Below are 18,998 nucleotides of genomic sequence, written 5' to 3'. Positions count from 1 at the left end.
TGAGAGAGGGTTGTGTGTGTGTGTGTGTGTGAGAGGGTGTGTGTGTGTGAGAGAGGGTTGTGTGTGTGTGTGTGTGCCGGGGGGTGTTGCTTATATGTGGGTTATATTTTTGGGCAATTTAATAGTAATAACAATAATCCTTGCATTTAGTACAGGACCTTATCGTGTCATTGAGGCAAGTCAAAGCGCTTCCCAGGATACACCATGACGCAGTACCTGAAAGAATGCCGGATGAATACTATGTGTCTCACAGCCGGGATATCGATTAATAACCCGGAATCCTTTTCATTTCTACGAAAGCCTTTTTTGTGAAACCCTTTACAGTTCCTGAAAACTTCTGTAGTTCTATAAGTGCTTCCAGGAACTGAAACTTTTGTGTTTTGGGTGATTTTTTTGGTGGGGAGTGAAGTGGGCGCCGGGGGTGGGAGGCGGTGTATAAAGGTGATATTAAAAAATGAAACTCTTTTCATCTGTCACACTCGATTTTACTTTTGTTTCTAAAAGGCCTTAGAAGCCTGTAGCCAGTGGCAATAGGGTAGGGAAGATTGGGGGCTTGGGGTGGGGGGAGCAGGCCGGCTGGCCTGAGTCTTTGCTAAATGTTAACTCCAAAACCCGCTTCCATATGGCAACTGTATGGTGTAGTGACTGTGTGTTTTGTGCCAGGGCACAGGGCTTCCCAATCCCCCAGAATTAATAATTAATAATATATAATAATTCGGTCACTCAATCCACGACTGTTTGTGGGACACCACTGTGCGCAATTGGCTGCTGCGTTTCGCCCACAACGTGTACAGTCAGTCACTCCACTTTACAAAACATCCTGTGAAGCGCTTTGAGACGTCTCAATGACATGATAAGGTCGTTCTTTATCAAATGCAAGGATTATTATTATATGAATAGCACGAAATGAGACTGCACAAACGACAGGCGAAGAGCCTTGGGTGAGTCAGCAAATAGCAGTCAAGACAGCGAGTCTGCGCTATTTCTGTGAGCTAACGGGTTGGTGACCAGAAACACAATTTCTATTGCGGTGCCTTCCCAGGTTGGCAGCAGCCTCGGCTTTCTGTCTCACATTGATGCACAAAACTAACTCCGATTCAAAGCGACCTTCACGAGGACTAATGGTACATTTAGATCCTAAACACTGCAGGCAGTGAGGAGGTGGGGTGTGGGGGGGATGGGAGTGAAAAGCGTAGCTCAACATCTCCCACTAATGCCTAATATTCAAAGTGGTGAGTGAGTCACAAAGCCAGATGAGAAGCCTGCAGTGTTTTGTCAAACGGTCTGAACCATTGCACAGCCTCTGAGAACGCTCTCTCTCTCTCGGTACAAAACTCTGAATTGATGCTCTGAATTGATTTAGCGATGGCTTCGATTAAAAGTAAAGGGTTTCGCCCACAAAATAGACACTTTACACTTTATTCTGGGAAGCGCTTTGATACGTCTCGAAGACGTGATAGGGCGCTATTGTAAGGTTTGCCGGAGCCCCAGTTTACTGAGTAGGAGTTGACACAAAGATTCAAAGAAAAGGTCTTTATTCACACACAAGCAGCGACAGTCTCTGCATTAACGTTGATATATTATCACATCAGTGTACAGGTTTATCCAGAGTAACAATCGGAATGTGTATTATCAGCAATAACACCAGACTGCGACTGGAGAAAGCCATCCTTACAGACCTCACTACTCTTATAACTGAGACCATAGATACGGTAGAATCGATATGGATTCCCCTGGGAAGTGTGCTGACCCTCACACAACTAACTCCCAACTATTTCAAAGTTATATCTTTTGTGTGTTTCTAACTTCGCCTCCACTTGTCACAGAGACAGCCTCACTCTTCACAGGTTGCTTTGCAGGGATGAGCGTGGGGTTTAACGACTCAGCCCCCACCCTTCACAGGCTGCTGTCCACACCCGGCTGGTTTATCAGTCTTGAGATAGGCAGATGTTGAGGCTGTAGCCGTTGAGGTGGTAATCAGAAGCTGACTTCAACAGGAAAAGCTCCAGCAAAGCTACTTGTAACCCCTGCTAAACTAGTCATTAAATCAAACAAACCTTGTTAAAGGATTATGGGGAGAGGGGTTACATTCTAAACGTAATTAGAGATTAATGAAAAGCCTTAAAAACCATTAAACATCACAAATATGATCTTACAGTATATCAAATGCAAAGATGATTATTATTACTAAAGGTGACGTAATTCCGCCAGACTTGAGGGAGGGGAGTGGGGTGGTGGGGGGTTCGGGGCATGTTTCTGGTGATGTACAGGTGCCGGGATGTGTGCTACTGATACAGTGGATGGTTTTATGATGGAGTGGAGATGGGGAAATATTGGGGGCTGGTACCTGCCATTCCAACCTGAATGGTTTTAATGAGAGATTCATGGTGTGGGAATTCTCCTCCAGTGCCCCCCCTCCACCCCTCTCTTTTTTTCCTCTCTGGATCTCCATCCCACAGTCCCTGCACCTCATCCCCTCCCTTGCCTCCTTCAGGGCCTGTCTCGAGACCTTCCTCTTCAACCGCACCTTCGTTCAGCCTCCTACCCATACCCTCCCTGCCCTCCACCCCTCCTGATCCCAACCACCAGCTCATGTCCAAATCCCTGACTATCCAACACCTTGGGATGTCCTCCCGATGTGAAAGGCGCTGTGTAAATGTCATCTGTTGTTGTTGCTTGTAGAAACTCTCCCCAACCACTGGGGTAACGTGAGCAGCCCCCAGGGTGGGGGTGCGGTGTGGGGGGGCAGATTGTGAATGGTGACTTGTTGAGAATTGGACACGTGGCTTGGTTTGAATAGAAGGAAGAGTTTTTTTGTGGGGTGTTGACCAGTGCCAGTGCCAGCTGCCGCTCAACACCTCCGCCTCTCATCTCTCTCGTGTCGGGCACACCTGTTTGCTTTTCTCATGCCTTTGTCACTCCTTGGCTGTCCGCTGCCTTGCGGGGGCTGGAGTCCTCGCTGTGTAAACAGGTGCAGCCTCTTGAATATTTTGAGAGGCGAGCAATTTGTTGAACATAGGAAACGCTGGACAAAAGAAGACCAAGGTCCATCCAGTCCCCACGCCTTCCACCATCCTAGCAGTCGCTTGCACTTGTCATGTCCTGAAGGAGATAATTATTTGGGGAGGACAAGTTTGCAGGGCTGTGGGGAGAGAGTGGGGGAGTGGGTTTGATTTGGAAGCTCTTTGCAAAGAGCTGGCACAGACACGATGGGCCGAATGGCCTCCTGTGCTGTATAATTCTATGATTCTACGATATAGAGAAGCTCTGTTATACAGAGAAAGTTTCCCCTCTAGCTTTCAGTGGCTTCAGTTGGCTGAACTCTTGTCTCTTGGCTCAGTCGGTGGTGTTGGTGCATCACTGAGCTGATAAGAGAGCTCTCGCGTTCTCTAATGGTTATTTACATTCTTTTCTGCTTCGCTTCAAGGCTCGAATATAAAAGGGTTCCCCACCCCCACCATCACCACCTGGAGTTGTCGGGGAAATCAACGCCCAGGTTAACGTCGCGAATTAACATCTCTAACTTATATGACAAACTCGGCCAATTTCGCCCACAAAACACACAGTCAATTCACTTTACAGTATATCCTGTGAAGCGCTTTGAGACGTCTCGAAGACGTGATGAGGCGCTACATCGAATGCAAGGATTATTATTATTGTTATTAATTATCCGGTCAGGGACAGAATAGGTCCTGTGAAATGCCTGAGGTGCGAGAGGCGAGAGAGAGTGAGTGAGTGATTGCCTGGAGAAACAACAACAACAACTTGCATTTGTAAATAATAAAGCTCACATTCGGTTCAGCGCCTTTCACACAGGCTGGTGTCTCGGAGCGCTGGGCTGGTGCTCAGTTTGTCTGTCGATCGTCTGAAAGGCGTGGGCTTTGATGAGCCCAAATCTCCGGCTCCCGCTTACGGAGTAATTTATTTTTGTCCTGTTGATGGTTTTTTAAGTAATCTGGGTGTGTCCCTCCTGGAGAGTGAGCGCATTCCAATACACGTGGGATTTCCGCGCGGAACTGAGACGCGTGGAACTCTTCGGAGTGGTGCAGTCCCTTAGTGTTGTGCTTAGAGCATTGCGAGAGGACCCGGGTTCAATTCTCAGGCGCGGAGGGACGGGAGGGAGTGAGCGGGTTGGGGGGAGGTGGGGGACGGACGGGAAGGGAGTGAGCGGAGGGGAGGGATGGGGAGGGGGAGAGCGACTGGGAAGGAAGGGAGGGGGAGAGCGGGGGGGATGGGGAGTGAATGAGCTGGGAGAGACGGAGGGAGGGAGGGAGGGAGGGAGGGAGGGAATGAGCGGGGAGGAGGGATGAGGAGGGACGGAGAGGTGGGGGAGGGAGGAAGTTTCCACACACCGTCACTGAGGCTAATGGAAAGTGCTTTTCCACTGAACAAAGTAATGGAAAAGTGGAAAGTTAGAATCCTGTGAGATACAGAGGAATCCTCCTAATCCCTCTATTAACCTGAACCCAACCCAGCAACATGTTCATCTCAGTTGCAGACGTTCACTTTGACGGATTTATTGTGTTGTTTATACCCCACCTACACACACACCCCTACACACACATTATTCTCAGGCGTGTATGTGGAGTAAGAAAACTTGCTCAAGGTTTCACTCTGCTAGGAATCGAACCCAGGTCTCTCGCTTGCGAGGCGAGTGCTCTAACCACTGAGCTGCAGGACATCTATACACACACACACGCGCACACCTACACACACGTTCTTATTTTGTCACTGTGCAGCGCTCTGAGATGTTGTTGCGTGAAGGTTGTGTATTAGAATGTGGGCAGTAATATACTGTAACTAATGTGAGCTTTGAAGGATCTTTTTGAGGGGGTGGGGGTGGGGGGGTGTCAGCCGAGTGTCTGACACTTGTGGAAACCCATCACCGTGATTAAGAGTATCCAAACTAAACTGAGAATTCCATGCTTCCCATCTACACGTGAAAATTCCCGAGTATTGGAATGGATTCCACAGCCTCTCCCTTGGAGGACGCACATTGCTTACCTGATTCCAGCGAGTGTTAGGCGCAGGCTCGCCAGAGCTGAGGCTTGGGGGGGAAGCCCAGAATGTGCGTTCGGGTGACTGCTGCAGTCTAACCGGCTAACACTGCAGTTTGCCATTGATATTACTGTCGGCCAAGCTTTCCACTGCTTGAAGGAGTGGGCCTGAGCCAATTTAACCAGTTGTTTGTTGCTTCTCGTGGATAAGGTGTTGCTGTGTGTGTGTGTGTGTGTTTGAACTTGTGCACGCTAATCCGTGCATTTGATGCAGCGCTTACCACATTGTCGGGACGTCTCAAAGCGCCTCACAGGATGTATTGTAACCTGGGTTCTGAATGTGTGTTTACTGGGCGAAGCGTGTTGCCAGCGATGCGCCCCTGCCCCCAGTGAGCACGCTGCCGAGGGCTGCCGAGGGCTGCCGAGGGCTGCCGAGGGCTGCCGAGGGCTGCCGGGGGCTGCCGGGGGCTGCCGGGGGCTGCCGAGGGCTGTCGGGGGTGGGCTCACAGGCTCGCGTTCAGCTGGTTGCCGAGGTTAGCTCACATTCCACAGCAGGGCAGAACCCTGAATGTGTCACTGTGTTGTTTAAACAGGCGGCCAAAACACGGCCAAACAGCCCGAGGGCAAGTTACTGCACAGCACTGACAGGCAGCGGGGAGACAAAGCACCTCCTCACTGCTCCTCTCCCTCAGCCTCACCCACCCCCACCCCCAATAAACCCTCTCCCCCCACCTCCCCTCCTCTCCCTCCCCCGCTCGCTGCGCCTGAAACGTTCCTGATGTTACGCTGGTCTCTAACCACAGCCATTAGGGAGGGAGAGGTCTGTACGAAGCTGTGTGGGCAGATAGGAGTTGCCTTTTGAATGCAGTTCAGCAGAGACCCCCACCCCACGAAGGGCGTTGTGTAAATGCAAGTTGTTGTCGCCTGTAAAACATACCATCACTACACTTTACAGCGTTTTCCTGTGAAGCGCTTTGAGACGTCTTGAAGACCTGATGAGGCGCTGTATCAAATGCAAGAATTATTATTATTATTATTGACCCTTCCCTTGTGTGGGGAGGGGGGGGGGGAGAGGAGAGGATGGAGGGTAAATAAGAATTCAATAATCCTCTTATTTCACCGTTTGTGAGCAGGTGCTGGTTCCCCAACGCTCTGACCTGCTTTCTGATTCAGTTGAGAGAGTTACGGAGCACTTTCTCTTGTGTGGCAACTGAGCCATAGATAACCCCAACCCTAACGTACAGCTACAGCCAGGGTATTCCCCCCCAGTGACACTCTCTCCCCCTCGGCATCCCTGTCTCTAAGAGGCATTTAAAGTCAGACTGTTTATCTCAGCCAGATAGGAATCCCCGGTTTGCTGCGCTGTAGCTATTAATAGCCCTGCAGTGTTGATGCTGGTTTCCTCCCAGCGCTCAGCACAGCCTCCAGCCCAAGCTCCAGTTTGCCTTCACGCGGAGCTCAGAGCCTCTTGTCACACATTAAAGAGTCTGGCGTTGCACAAGACAACACAACACGGCACAGCACAGCTGCAGGGAATCCCCACCGAGCTGCCAAGCTCTCAGCTTCTGATGTGGAAAGTGAGAGAGAGTGAGAGCGAGTGGCTGATCGCCGGCCGGCCGGCCTCGCTGGGTTTGGCAGTGGGGAGGAGGGGGTGTTGATGTAACAACAACAACAACTTGCATTTATATAGCCTCCCCCCCATGTGTGGAGTCCTGTAGCTCAGTGGTTAGAGCACTCGCTTTGCAAGCGAGAGACCTGAGTTCAATTCCAGGCAGAGGGCGAAACCTTGGGCAAGTTTCCTTACTCCACACAGAGCCTAATAATAATCCCTCCAAAAACCAAAAACAATAATTAAATTGGTCATTTTCAATCTACGACTGTTTGTGGGACATTGCTGTGCGCAATTGGCTGCCGCGTTTGCCCACAAATATACAGTCAATTCACTTTACAGTGTGTTATGTGAAGCGCTTTGGGACGTCCTCCTGACGTGAAAAGCGCTATATCAAATGCAAGGATTATTATTATTATTATTATTATAGTGTCCCTGAGCGTTTTACAACAGCAATAACAATAATAATCCTTGCCTGTCATATCGCGCCTTATCACGTCTTCTCGACACCTCAAAGCGCTTCACAGAACATATTGGAAAGTGTAGTGACTGTGTATTTTGTGAGTGAAAAGCAGCAGCCAATTGCATACAGCGGTGTCCCACCAATGGTAGTGGATCGAGTGACTACATTTATTTCTCTTCGGGAGAGTGGAAACAGCAGCTTATCCCATATCTATTGGAAACGCACTTCCTGAAGCTCGGAATTACTGCCTAAAATATATTTCCTCAAAATAGAGTCCCATCTCTCTCTCCCCCACCCCCAACCCCCACACACACACATTCACTTGCCCTCAATTAATTAGGTGAAAATTGCCACATGTGATGTGCTAATTAGGGAGAGAGAGAGAGAGAGAGATCATCAGCCGTGTTTGAGATGAGTTGAAGCTGTCCTGTTCAGTTGCGTGGTGTCCTGGCCAACAATCCCCCAATTGAATTGGTCATTTATCTCGCACTTGCGTGTACAACTTGTAAATGTCTCCATCAATTTCTCCTCTGCACCTCTCTCTCTCTATCTCTCAATCTCTCTCCAGCGCACTCTCTCACTCATGTCTCACTCATTTTCTCTCCTATTTCTCCATCACACTCTCTCACTGTTTTTTCTTTCCTCTGTCTCCCTCCCTCCCTCATCCCTCACCAGCTGTTTCCAGTGACCAGATTAACAGCTGTAAATCCAGCCTCTCCTGTTATATCTTGACTTCCCTGTCGCCCACTTTATTTATGATATTTACATTACATAAATACTATTAATTATTAACCCGCTTGCCTGGGGTAGCACCAGTGTATCAACCCCAGAGAAATATAAAAATAATAAAAATCCTTGCATTTGTTATACCGCCTTATAACGTCTCAAAACGCTTCACAGAATATTCTGTAAAGTGAATTGACTGCATATTTTGTGGGCGAAACAAAGTATTCAGGCAATTCACTTTACAGTATATCCTGTGAAGCTTTGAGACATCTCGACGTGATGAGGCAAGGATTATTATTATTATACAGCTGTAAACGCGGGGGTGGGAAGAACCTAGGTTCCTGGTGATTGTAGCTTCAACCCAATGACTGGCTCCCCACGTGAGTGCCGCTGTGTGAGCTCAGGTGTGGAACAGGTGAACACAAGGTTCACACTGAGTCACATTAATAATCCTTCACATTTGATGCAGCGGCTCACCACGTTGTCAGGACGACTCAAAGCGCTTCCCGGGATTTCACTGGATGGTGTAGTGAGTGTGTGTTTTGTGGGAGAACGAGACCACCAATGTGCACACAGCCACAAAGTGTTTTATCTGGGGGAGGGTTGGAGAGAGAAACTCCCCTCTCTGTTCGAGGATTTTTTGTGTCCACCTGAACAGGGCTCAGACAGACTGTTAACTTCTCATCCGCATAAGCTGCAATGCTCTATATAGAAAGCGAGAGGCCTCCGACGATGTGTGGTGTCCTCTCCCCCCCCCCACTGGAACGCCAGCCCGGAGCTGTGAGCTCAAAGCCCCCTGACGTAGTTAGAGGCCGTGTGTTCTCGCAGTCCAAGCTGACGCCCCAGCGCAGTGCTGGGGAAGCGAGAACTTGTTGTCAAGTGTATTGTGTTGCCAAGTGCCTGCCCAGATATTGTGTGGTCAGCGCATCGGGGTTGAGGGGAGAGGTTTATTGGCAGTAGGAGAAATGTTAACAATCGGCGACATTCCTGAGTGGCGCCTCCTGAGTGTCGGATTGAGAGCCAGTAACACAGGTCTGACCTGACTTACCAGGACTGTCACACTGACAGCAGCGCAGTCATTAACGAGCAACTTGTGTGCTTCTACCTCCCCAGGATTTCCCTGTAAAAACTGATCCCCATCGTGAACTTTCTCTCTCTCTCTCTCTCTCTCTCTGTGTGAACCCTTGTCCCCGTTATTTGGACATTGCACAATAAAGGAGAAGCATCGCAGTTTGTGTCCTGGCTGACAATTGCCCCCACCGCCCCCCCCACATAAAATCACCATCGAGGGGACATTGCTGGGTACAAATTGGCTGCCGCGTTTCGCCCGCAAAGTACACGGTCACTAACAGAATAATAATAATCCTCACATTAGATTTTATGTTGGAAAGACAAGAACAACAACAACAACAACAAGATTACACAGGGATAGCGCCTTTCACGACGTCTCAAAGTGCCTCACAGGATTGATTGTAAATAATAATAAGTCATAATAATAACGATAAAGTGGAGCGGCCGCATTTAGTGAACGTCAGCAGTTGGTGTGAAACGAGTTTCACAGGAGCCCTGTAAGTAGAGCACTCGCCTCGCAAGCGAAGAGACCTGGATTTGATTCCCGGGTGGGCGGGGCGAAATGTTGGGCAAGTTTCCTTACTCCACGCGCCCCTGTTCACCCAGCAGTTAGTAGGAACCCGGTTGTCGGATGATTGGCGGATCGCTTTCCCGGGGGTAATAAATTCCTAACAAAAAAAAATTGGTCACTTCAACCCACGGCCGTTTGTGGGACAGACGCTGCTGTGCGCAATCGGCCGCCGCGTTTCGCCCACAAAATTATACAGTCGATTCTCTTTACAGTGTATCCTGTGAAGCGCTTTGAGACGCTCTCGAAGACGTGATAAGGCGTTGTATCAAATGTGAAGATTGTTGTTGTTATAGAGAAGCCGGGATGAACGCGCTTCGGGACGTCCTCCCAACGTGAAAGGCGCTCTCTAAGTGTAATGTTGTTGTTGTTGTTGAACTTGAGGTTACGCTGTGTTGGGAGTTCTCTCTCTCTCTCCCTCCCTCCCTCCCTCTCTCTCTCTCTCGCTCGCTCTGGGCTCAGTGTGTAATCTCACGAGCTGTGTGTGTGATGGCTGATGTGTGTGGCTTCCCCTGTAATCAGGTTCCGTGTTCAGTGGCTTTACTTCCTCATGTTAATGTGCCCACGGCTCCCCTCCCCCATCCTGGCCACTGCTTTCGCCCTTTTTCACTGCCGCCCCCTCGCAGTCACATGGTGCTGCCGCGAGAGGTCCAACACCCGGAATTCCTGGCGGTCTTAGCCTGAGACTGTTGTCTTACAATTTATATAGAGCTGCGCAGAGCAAAACAGCACGGAAACAGCCACCTGGCCCAACTGGTCGGTGTCGGTGTTTATACTCCACACAAGCACCCCCCAACCCCACCCCCCACCCCCTACCCCCACCCCCCACCAACCCCCACCTCTATTTCCCTCATTTTGTACATCAAGTTTCCTCTTCAACACGTTGGTGCTATTTGCTTCAACCACAGCTTCCGGCAGAGTTCCACATTCTCTCCGGCCTCTGTGCGCGAAGATGTTGCTCAAAGTTTGCTCTGTCACTGAATGACTGACTGACTTGTGGTGATGCCCTGGGTTGTCTGTAATGGTCGAGGATCCGGTGTGTATTTGGAGACCAGTTTCTGCAGCTCGTGTTTGGACAAGGGCGAGGCTTTTATTGAGGGTCCGCGGGGGTGGGTGGGGGTGGGGGGGGGGAAGGGAAGGTCTCTTTATACTCTGATGGTGAGGGTGTAATTGGACACAGGCTCACTACCCCCCCACATCCTATCATTCACTTTGAGGAATGTCACTGAACGGCCCCCTCCTCAGCTGGCGGTCCTCAGCCATGCCCTCAGCCTGATCTAATGTGCAGGCGATGATGATGATAATAATGCTTGTATTTGACACAGCGCTTTGTATTATCACTTCTTCGAGACGTCTCAAAGCGCTTCACAGAATATACTGCAAAGTGAACTTGTGCAGCCAACCGCCAGGAAGGTGGAAGGGGAACCAGATGGACCTTGGAACTTTTTTCCGTCTTCTTGCTGCTCTTCTGTTCTTATGAATCGACTGTGTATTTTGTGGGCAAAACGCAGCAGCCAATTACTCACAGCAGTGTCCCACAATCAGCCGTGGATTGAATGACCAAATTACCTTTACCTTGGAGGGATTATTACCCCCCGGAAAGCGATCTGCCAATCCATTAACAAGCAGGTTCCTCGGTAAACAGAGGCGTGTGGAGTAAGGAAACAATCCAGTGTCTCGGGTGACAAGCACTGAGTGTCTTTTTGGTGCTAATCCGGGGTGTGAAACTTTTAGTTTGAAAGGTCACTAAGCGAGTGTGGGGGGCGAGAAGGGGAGGGGGGAGTGCGTCGTGTACACGGGTTCAGTGGTGATTCACTGTGTGCCCAACAGCCAGCTCCCTGCGTACGCAACTTACTCACATACATGTGAAGTGCAGGAGACACGCCAAGGCCACTAGCTAACTGAACTTCCTCTTTATAATGATTCTAATGACTCACCTCCCTCCCACACACACCACACACACACACACACACAGGGGATACACATAGAGACGCACACAGGGACACAACAACAACTTGCACATATATAGCGCCCTCCACACAGGGTAGCGTCTCAGACCACAGGGACACACACACACACACAGATAATGGGAGCTCATTTAAGTGCCTACATTTTATGGATCAGTGTGTGTGTTGTGTCTCTCGTCCGCCCCCCCTCCCAGTCCGACCCCCTCCCAGTCCGCCCCCTCCCAGTCCGCCCCCTCCAGTCCGCCCCCTCCCAGTCCGCCCCCTCCCAGTCCGCCCCCCTCCCAGTCCGCCCCCCCTCCCAGTCCGCCCCCCTCCCAGTCCGCTCCCCTCCTTTGTGAAAGCTACTCTCCCCCACCCCACGCCCTCGGGCTCCGTGTGGCTGCTCTCTCGGAACTGAGACGTGGTGACTGCACTGTGGCCACTTGTTGCCTCGGGACACACAATCATGTTCACTTTTGATCCCAGGTGTCGAGGCGGGAGAGCAGGAGCCCGGCGGCCAGCGGGACTCTAACCTCAGACACCGCACAGCGCAGAGCAGCTCAGAATAATAATGATGATGATAATCCTTACAGCAACAACAAAATTACATCTGTAGAGCATTTTTGGAGGATGTCCCGAGGCGCTGAGCAGTCAGAGATCAGGACCAGAGCGTGGGGGGGGGGGGGGGGGGAGAGGGGCAGGGTGGGATAAGGGAGGGCAGAGAGGAAGGAGGGCGGCTGAAGGCTATATTACATTTGATATAGCGCCTTATCATGTCATTCAGACGTCTCAAAGCCCTTCACAGAGTATATTGTAAAGTACAGTGACTTTGTGGGTGAAACATGGCAGCCAATTGTGCTTGGCAGTGTCCCACAAACAGCCGTGGAGGGAGCGACCAATTTTATTTGGGGCATTGTCGGCCAGGACACCGGGAGAGAGAGAGAAACTCCCTTTTCTTTTCAAATAGCGCCGCGGGAGATCATTAACTTCAACAGGCAGATGGGACCTCAGTTGAACATCTCATCCAAAGGACAGAATATCCATTCCCGGGGTTTATACTGTGACAGTACCTTGTGTGTGAGCGGGTGGGTGTGAGCGGGTGTGTGTGAGCGGGTGTGTGTGAGTGGGTGGGTGTGAGCGGGTGGGTGTGAGCGGGTGGGTGTGAGCGGGTGTGTGTGAGCGGGTGGGTGTGAGCGGGTGGGTGTGAGCGTGTGTGTGTGCGCGTGTGGGTGTGTAGGCAGTCAGTCACTGTTTATTGTCAACTCCTTGTTGGTGACAAGGTCATCCTTGCCTTTTGCAGACAACTCAACACATCACGTCGAGATTTGAGCTCAGACCTCTGGCCGGTGGTGGAGGGGGGGTTGGTGCATCCTTCAGCTGTTTGTGTGGATGTTAAACATCCCTCCAGGAGTCCTGTAGCTCAGCGGTTAGAGCACTCGCCTCGCAAGCGAGAGACCTGGGTTTGATTCCCGGCAGGACAAAACCTTGGGCAAGTTTCCTTACTCCACACACACGCCTGATAATAATCCCTCAAGAGAAAAAGACAATGATAAATCGGTCACTTCAATCCACGGCTGTCTGTGGGGACGCTGCTGCGTGCAATTGGCTGCCGCGTTTCACCCACAAATATAGTCAATTCACTTTACAGTCTATTCTGTGAAGCGCTTTGAGACGTCTCGAAGACGTGATGCGGCGCTATATCAAACGCAAGGATTATTATTTATTTGATTATTATCCTGGAGCGCTCTGGCAAAACAGACAGGGAATGTCTCTCTCTCCCTCGCCGTGTCCCAGCTAATCCCACTCTGTGCCGAGTCTGTTGCTATTTCTGCGTCACGTGGTGTCTAATCCGTCTCTTCCCTGTACCTGTCCCGCAATCCCAGGAAAGGGGTTGGAGGGAGGGTAGAGAGAGGGAGCAGGCAGGGCGGAGGAGAGCAATGGTGATAGCCTCGAGCCCCTCTGCTCATGGCTCCCCGGGATTGTCACCGGTTGACTGAAACCCCTTTTGTTTAAGGAGCGTTGCCTTCGATTACTCCGGGCTGCATACACTGAAACCTTTCAGTCCTGCCACGTTTCATAGTTAAAGTGGTCCCCCTCTCGCCCCGTGCCCCCCCAACTCCCCCCGCGCCCCCCCAACTACCCCTCCCCGAGCTGCCGAGAGATTGCATTGTCCTGTCTGTGCCCGTTTGTCGTTAGAGTGGGTCACCAAGAGCTGGGAGAGAGAGAGAGCGTGACACACGATGTTATTTCGGGAGGGAGGGAGGGGAGTAATCTAGCCTACTTATTTCTAATTTATTTTTCACGTTGCATTGAAACTAAACATGGAAACTAATAACGTCACTCTGTACCCAGAAACAACTTGTCTTTCCAACACGTGTTGTGAATTGCCCTCCTCGCTCTCATTCTGTCTCTCTCTCTCTCCCCCATCTCCCTCTCCATCTCTCAGTGTGTGCTTCCCACACCTATTGTTACCCCCCCCCCCCACCCCACCCCCCCACCCCACCCCCCCACCCCCACCCCCCCCGCCCCCCACCCCCCGACCGCTCAGTGCCACACTCCGAGACCCTGTCCGTGTGTAACAGGCGCTGTATAACTGTAGGTGCTGGCGGGTGTTGTTGTTGTTGTTGATGTCGTTGTTATGGTGATCCCAGCCCCTCCCTCCCCAGCCTGGCCCCTCCTCCCCCAGCCTGGCCCCTCCCTCCCCCAGCCTGGCCCCTCCCTCCCCAGCCTGGCCCCTCCCTCCCCAGCTTGGCCCCTCCTCCCCAGTCCAGTCCTCCCCTCCCCAGCCTGGCCCCTCCCTCCCCCAGCCTGGCCCCTCCCTCCCCCAGCCTGCCCCCCCCTCCCAGCCCAGCCCCCCCACTCTTGGCCCGTCCCCTCCCTCCCAACCCCGGCCCTACTTCCTACCCTCAGCCCGGCCCCTCCTTCCCCCAGCGCATGGACACGTACATGTGTGTGCGTGTGTGCCCTGGGGGTCCTGTCTGCGTACGTGTGTGTGCATGCACGTGTGTGTGTGCGCGTGCGTGTACATGTGTGCACGCGCATGTAAGTGTGTGTGTGTGCGCGCGCGTGCGGGTGTACACGCGTGTGGTTGTGCGTGCACGTGTGAGTGCGTGTGTGTGTGCACTGAATGATTTGACTGTCTGCAACGCTCATATTGTGTCCCCGATCGCCTGGTGATGAAGTGGTTGTGATTCGGGTGACCGATGTTTATTGATTTGCTCATTACTCTCTCTCTCTCTCTCTCTCTCTCCGGTGAACCGCCACAAACAGAGCTCCCCGCCGAGGAGGGTGAGTGCTGACAGTTTGTATTTCTGATCGTTTCCCAGCGATCCAGGACTTTTATTATCACATAATGAAGAGATAAATATCAACACAGAGCCCCGGCTCAGGGGTTACCCCCCCCCCCCCCCCACCGCCCTCCCGGGGTCCGACAGTAGCTCTCACCGCTGTCAGCCACTCCTGTCAAGCGCTCTGAGACGCCACCCCACATGCGGGGCGCTGGGGGGAGGGGCTCCTGTCAGTGTGGGGGGAGGGGCTCTTGTCACTGTGGGGGGAGGGGCTCCTGTCAGTGTGGGGGGAGGGGCTCCTGTCAGTGTGGGGGGAGGGGCTCCTGTCAGTGTGGGGGAGGGGCTCCTGTCAGTGTGGGGGAGGGCTCCTGTCAGTGTGGGGGAGGGGCTCCTGTCAGTGTGGGGGAGGGCTCCCGTCAGTGTGGGGGAGGGGCTCCTGTCAGTGTGGGGGAGGGCTCCTGTCAGTGTGGGGGGAGGGGCTCCTGTCAGTGTGGGGGGAGGGGCTCCTGTCAGTGTGGGGGGAGGGGCTCCTGTCAGTGTGGGGGGGGTCCACGTGCCGCTGTGACCTGTGTGTGTGGTTACAGGGAAGTCTCTCTGGGAACTGGTGTTGGAGCAGTTCAAGGAGCTGTTGGTGCGCATCCTGGTGCTCGCCGCCTGCGTCTCGTTCGTAAGTACCCATTGGCGTAGTTGGGGGGGCGCAAAGCGCAGGGGCAGCGCGGTGTGGGGGAAGGGGGGGCAGAGCTCCGGGGGGGGAGGGGGGACAGAGACAGGAACCCACTGGGGAGCTCGGGTCAACAAACATCCCTCCCCAACGTCATCTCTGACAATGCGGTTCCCCCCACCCTCCGCCACCACCCCCACCCAACCAGCACCATGGTGGGGCACCAGCCAGGACTGTGAGCTCATAATCCTCAAGGTGGGGGCTCAAACCCACAGCCTCCTGAGCCAGTGCTGAGCGTGTGTGGGGGGCGGGGGAGGTGGGGGTGGTTGTTCCCCCGGCGCTGACGGCCTCTCTTGTCTCAGGTCCTGGCCTGGTTTGAGGAGGAACAGACTTTGACGTCCTTTGTGGAGCCTCTGGTGATTCTGATGATCCTGATCCTCAACGCTCTGGTGGGGGTGTGGCAGGTGAGTGAGGGTGGGGCCGGGGCAGGTGAGGGTGGGGCCGGGGCAGGTGAGTGAGGGTGCGGCCGGGGCAGGTGAGTGAGGGTGGGGCCGGGGCAGGTGAAGGTGGGCTGGGGCAGGTGAGGCCGGGCCGGGCAGGTGAGGGCGGGGCCGGGGCAGGTGAGGGCAGGGCCAGGGCAGGTGTGGGCGGGGCCGGGGCAGGTGAGGGAGGGGCCGGGGCAGGTGAGGGAGGGCCGGGACAGGTGAGGGGGGGGCCGGGGCAGGTGAGGGGGGGGCCGGGGCAGGTGAGGGTGGGGCCGGGGCAGGTGAGGGCGGGGCCGGGGCAGGTGAGGGGGGGCAGGTGAGGGGGGGGCCGGGGCAGGTGAGGGGGGGCCGGGGCAGGTGAGGGGGGGGCCAGGGGAGGAGTAGGGTTTCTGATCGCAGTGAGATGGTGATCTGTACCTCGAGCCCAATTACCCACCTTTGCCCGGTATCCCTTGACACCCTGACCTCACAAACATCTGTCCACCTCAGTCTGGACAACGTGAATGGATCCGGCCATAACCCACGTGGGGGAGGGGTGGTGTAAGGGTGAGGGAAGGTAGAGAGGTGGGAGGGAGACCAAAGGCACGGTTGAAGAGAAGGGTCTTGAGACCGGCCTTGAAGGATGCGAGGGAGGAAGCGAGGCCAAGGGACCGTGGGATGGAGTTCCAGAGTGTGGGGGCAGAGAGGCTGAAAGCCCGGTCACTGATGATGATGATGATGATGCAAGCCACCAATGTCAGCGTGAGGGGGTCAGAGACTTCCCTGTTGATGCTCAGAGTAAACTTGTGTCCTGAGCTCTCCCGCCCCCCTCCCCCCACCTCACCCCCAGCTCCCCAGCCCTAGCCCCCAGCCCCTGCCCCCCCACCCCGTGCCTCATTGCCCACATTGGTTGTTGTAGGAGAGAAACGCAGAGAACGCGATCGAGGCTCTAAAGGAATATGAGCCGGAAATGGGCAAAGTGTATCGTCTGGACAGGAAGGCTGTGCAGAGGATCAAAGCCCGCAACATCGTACCCGGAGACATCGTGGAGATCGCGGGTACGTGACACAGCGTCTGCGCCTGTGCTGTGTGTGGGGGGGGGGGCAGGGGGCGGTGGGGGCTGTGCTGTGTGTGCGTATATGTGTGTGTTGGGCGGTGCGGGGGCTGTACTGTGTGTGTGTGTGGGAGTGGGGGCTGTGCTGTGTGGGGGGGTGGGAGGGCTGTGCTGTGTGTGTTGGGCGGTGCGGGGGCTGTGCTGTGCGCTGTGTGGGGGGAGGCTGTGCTGGGTGTATGCGTGTGCGTTTGCGCTGTGGGCGTGCACAGGGACTGTGTCCTGCGTGTGCTGTGGATCGCTGTGTAAAACAATAATAAGAATAATCCTTGTATTTGATTTTGCGTCTTATCACATTGTTGAGACTTTTCGAAGCATTTCGCCCACAAAATGCAGTCAATTTATTTTATAGTGCAGAAGAGCTTTGACCCGTCTCGACGATGTGATAAGGCCCGATATCAGATGCAAGGACTATTATTAGTATAATGATGTTATGGCTGAGGCTTGATTACAGCTATTTATTCAGCAAATAAATACTGCAATCGCTCGGGTGGCCGAGGGCTGTAAAAGGAGAGGTTATATTTATATTTTAAGAATATTAAATAGTCTCCATGGAAACAATCGTAAATTGCCTTATGTTGCCCATAAACATTCATTGTTTCAATCTGGGTGTCACCCCGGCCAGGAGGCAAAGTTGGGGGCTTTGAGCTCGCAGTCCAGGCTGACCCTCCAGTGCAGCGCTGCGGGGGGGCGCGGAGGGGGAGAGTGCCACGTTAGAGATCTCCCGCGGGGCTGTTGGAAAAGAGGAGGGTCTTTCTCTCTTACCCACCCCCACACTCCAGTGTCCTGGCTGACAATTGTTTGCAGGGACATCGCTCCGCGTATGTGCCCATAAATCACACGGTCGTTACACTTTACGGGAATTATTGTCAAGTGTTTTGAGATGTTTCCACGAGTTAACACGTGTTTCATCCACAACAAACACGGTCACTTCACTGTGAAGGGCTTTGGGTTGTCTCAATGACGTGATGAGGCGCTGCATCAAAAGCAAGGATTATTATTATTGTTATTCTAAAAGTTTACAAAAGTCCACTGACGCATGGTGACGGCTCGGGAAGGCGATTGCTGAGCCCCGGGCGATGCCGGAGTGGTTTGCCGACATTCCTGGTTTTTAATCTGTGTTTCCCCTCTGCAGTCGGAGATAAGGTTCCCGCTGACATCAGGATTATATCCATCAAATCGACCACCCTGCGTGTGGATCAGTCCATCCTGACCGGTGGGTGAGGGAGGGGTAGGGGGGCGGTGAGGGGAGAGGTGGGATGTTTGTCTGTGGAGGGAGGGGTATCCAGTGGGTGTGCGGTGGGAGGAACGGGAGTGTGGGTGGGAAGGGGGAGTGCAGGGAAGTGGCAGGAAGAAGGGACACCAGGAGTCTGGGCAGGTGTGTAGTACCTGAGCAGTAACACTGTGATGAGGGGTGAGACCTGGGGAACAGCAGTAAAGCCCGATCATCGGCCCGACCACCGCAACCTCGCACCGGTTTATAGATGAGTCCCAGGGTCCCGGGTGGGCCATGAGATGGGGAGACACCGAGGGAGGCTGTGGTGGAGGGTGGGGGGTGAGGATGTTGGGGAAGAGGGCAAGAGGGGGTGCCCTGATCCTCATCTCACTTCTCCTCTCTCACAGGCGAGTCGGTCTCTGTCATCAAACACACGGACCCTGTGCCAGACCCTCGAGCCGTCAATCAGGACAAGAAAAACATGTTGTTCTCGGTGAGTCTGAACCCCCCCCTCCATATACTTTACAGTATATGCTGTGAAGCACTTTGAGGGGTCTCGACGACGTGATCAGGCGCTGTATCAAATACAGGGATTGTTATTTTAATTTTAATACATATTTATTATTATTATTTGGGGGCGGCTTGGCCGGGGGAGGGGAGGCGGTCACTGTAACCCGGGAGCCACGAGGCTGTGGGGGGGGGGGCACAGCCTCCAGACACTTTATAAACCTCCCTCGAACCCCCACCCCCCCACTCCCGTCCCTCCCCCCCCACAACACTATCCGTTGCCTTTTAAAAACAATAATAAAAACTTGCATTTACATAGCGCCCCTCACAAAGGGCAGCGCCCCAGAGCCCTCGACAGTGGCAGAGCACGAC

At 53.4% G+C, this 18,998-nt stretch overlaps 1 protein-coding gene across 1 annotated transcript in view; it reads left to right on the top strand.

The window, feature by feature from the left end:
- The first annotated feature begins 14,652 nt into the window (after nt 1-14,652).
- The window catches only part of atp2a3 (ATPase sarcoplasmic/endoplasmic reticulum Ca2+ transporting 3), a 31,381-nt gene continuing 27,035 nt past the window's right edge, over nt 14,653-18,998 (top strand). The window contains 6 exon segments of the mRNA XM_042338433.1: nt 14,653-14,668; nt 15,252-15,334; nt 15,691-15,792; nt 16,712-16,850; nt 18,039-18,119; nt 18,527-18,612. Coding sequence (XP_042194367.1) covers nt 15,754-15,792; nt 16,712-16,850; nt 18,039-18,119; nt 18,527-18,612 — 345 coding nt within the window. The 5' untranslated portion in view covers nt 14,653-14,668; nt 15,252-15,334; nt 15,691-15,753.

Source organism: Callorhinchus milii, unplaced genomic scaffold, assembly GCF_018977255.1.
Source record: "Callorhinchus milii isolate IMCB2004 unplaced genomic scaffold, IMCB_Cmil_1.0 Scaffold10, whole genome shotgun sequence".
Lineage (NCBI taxonomy): Eukaryota > Metazoa > Chordata > Chondrichthyes > Chimaeriformes > Callorhinchidae > Callorhinchus > Callorhinchus milii.
The sequence above is the reverse complement of the archived record's forward strand: the minus strand, read 5'-3'. Positions and strand labels throughout refer to the sequence as shown.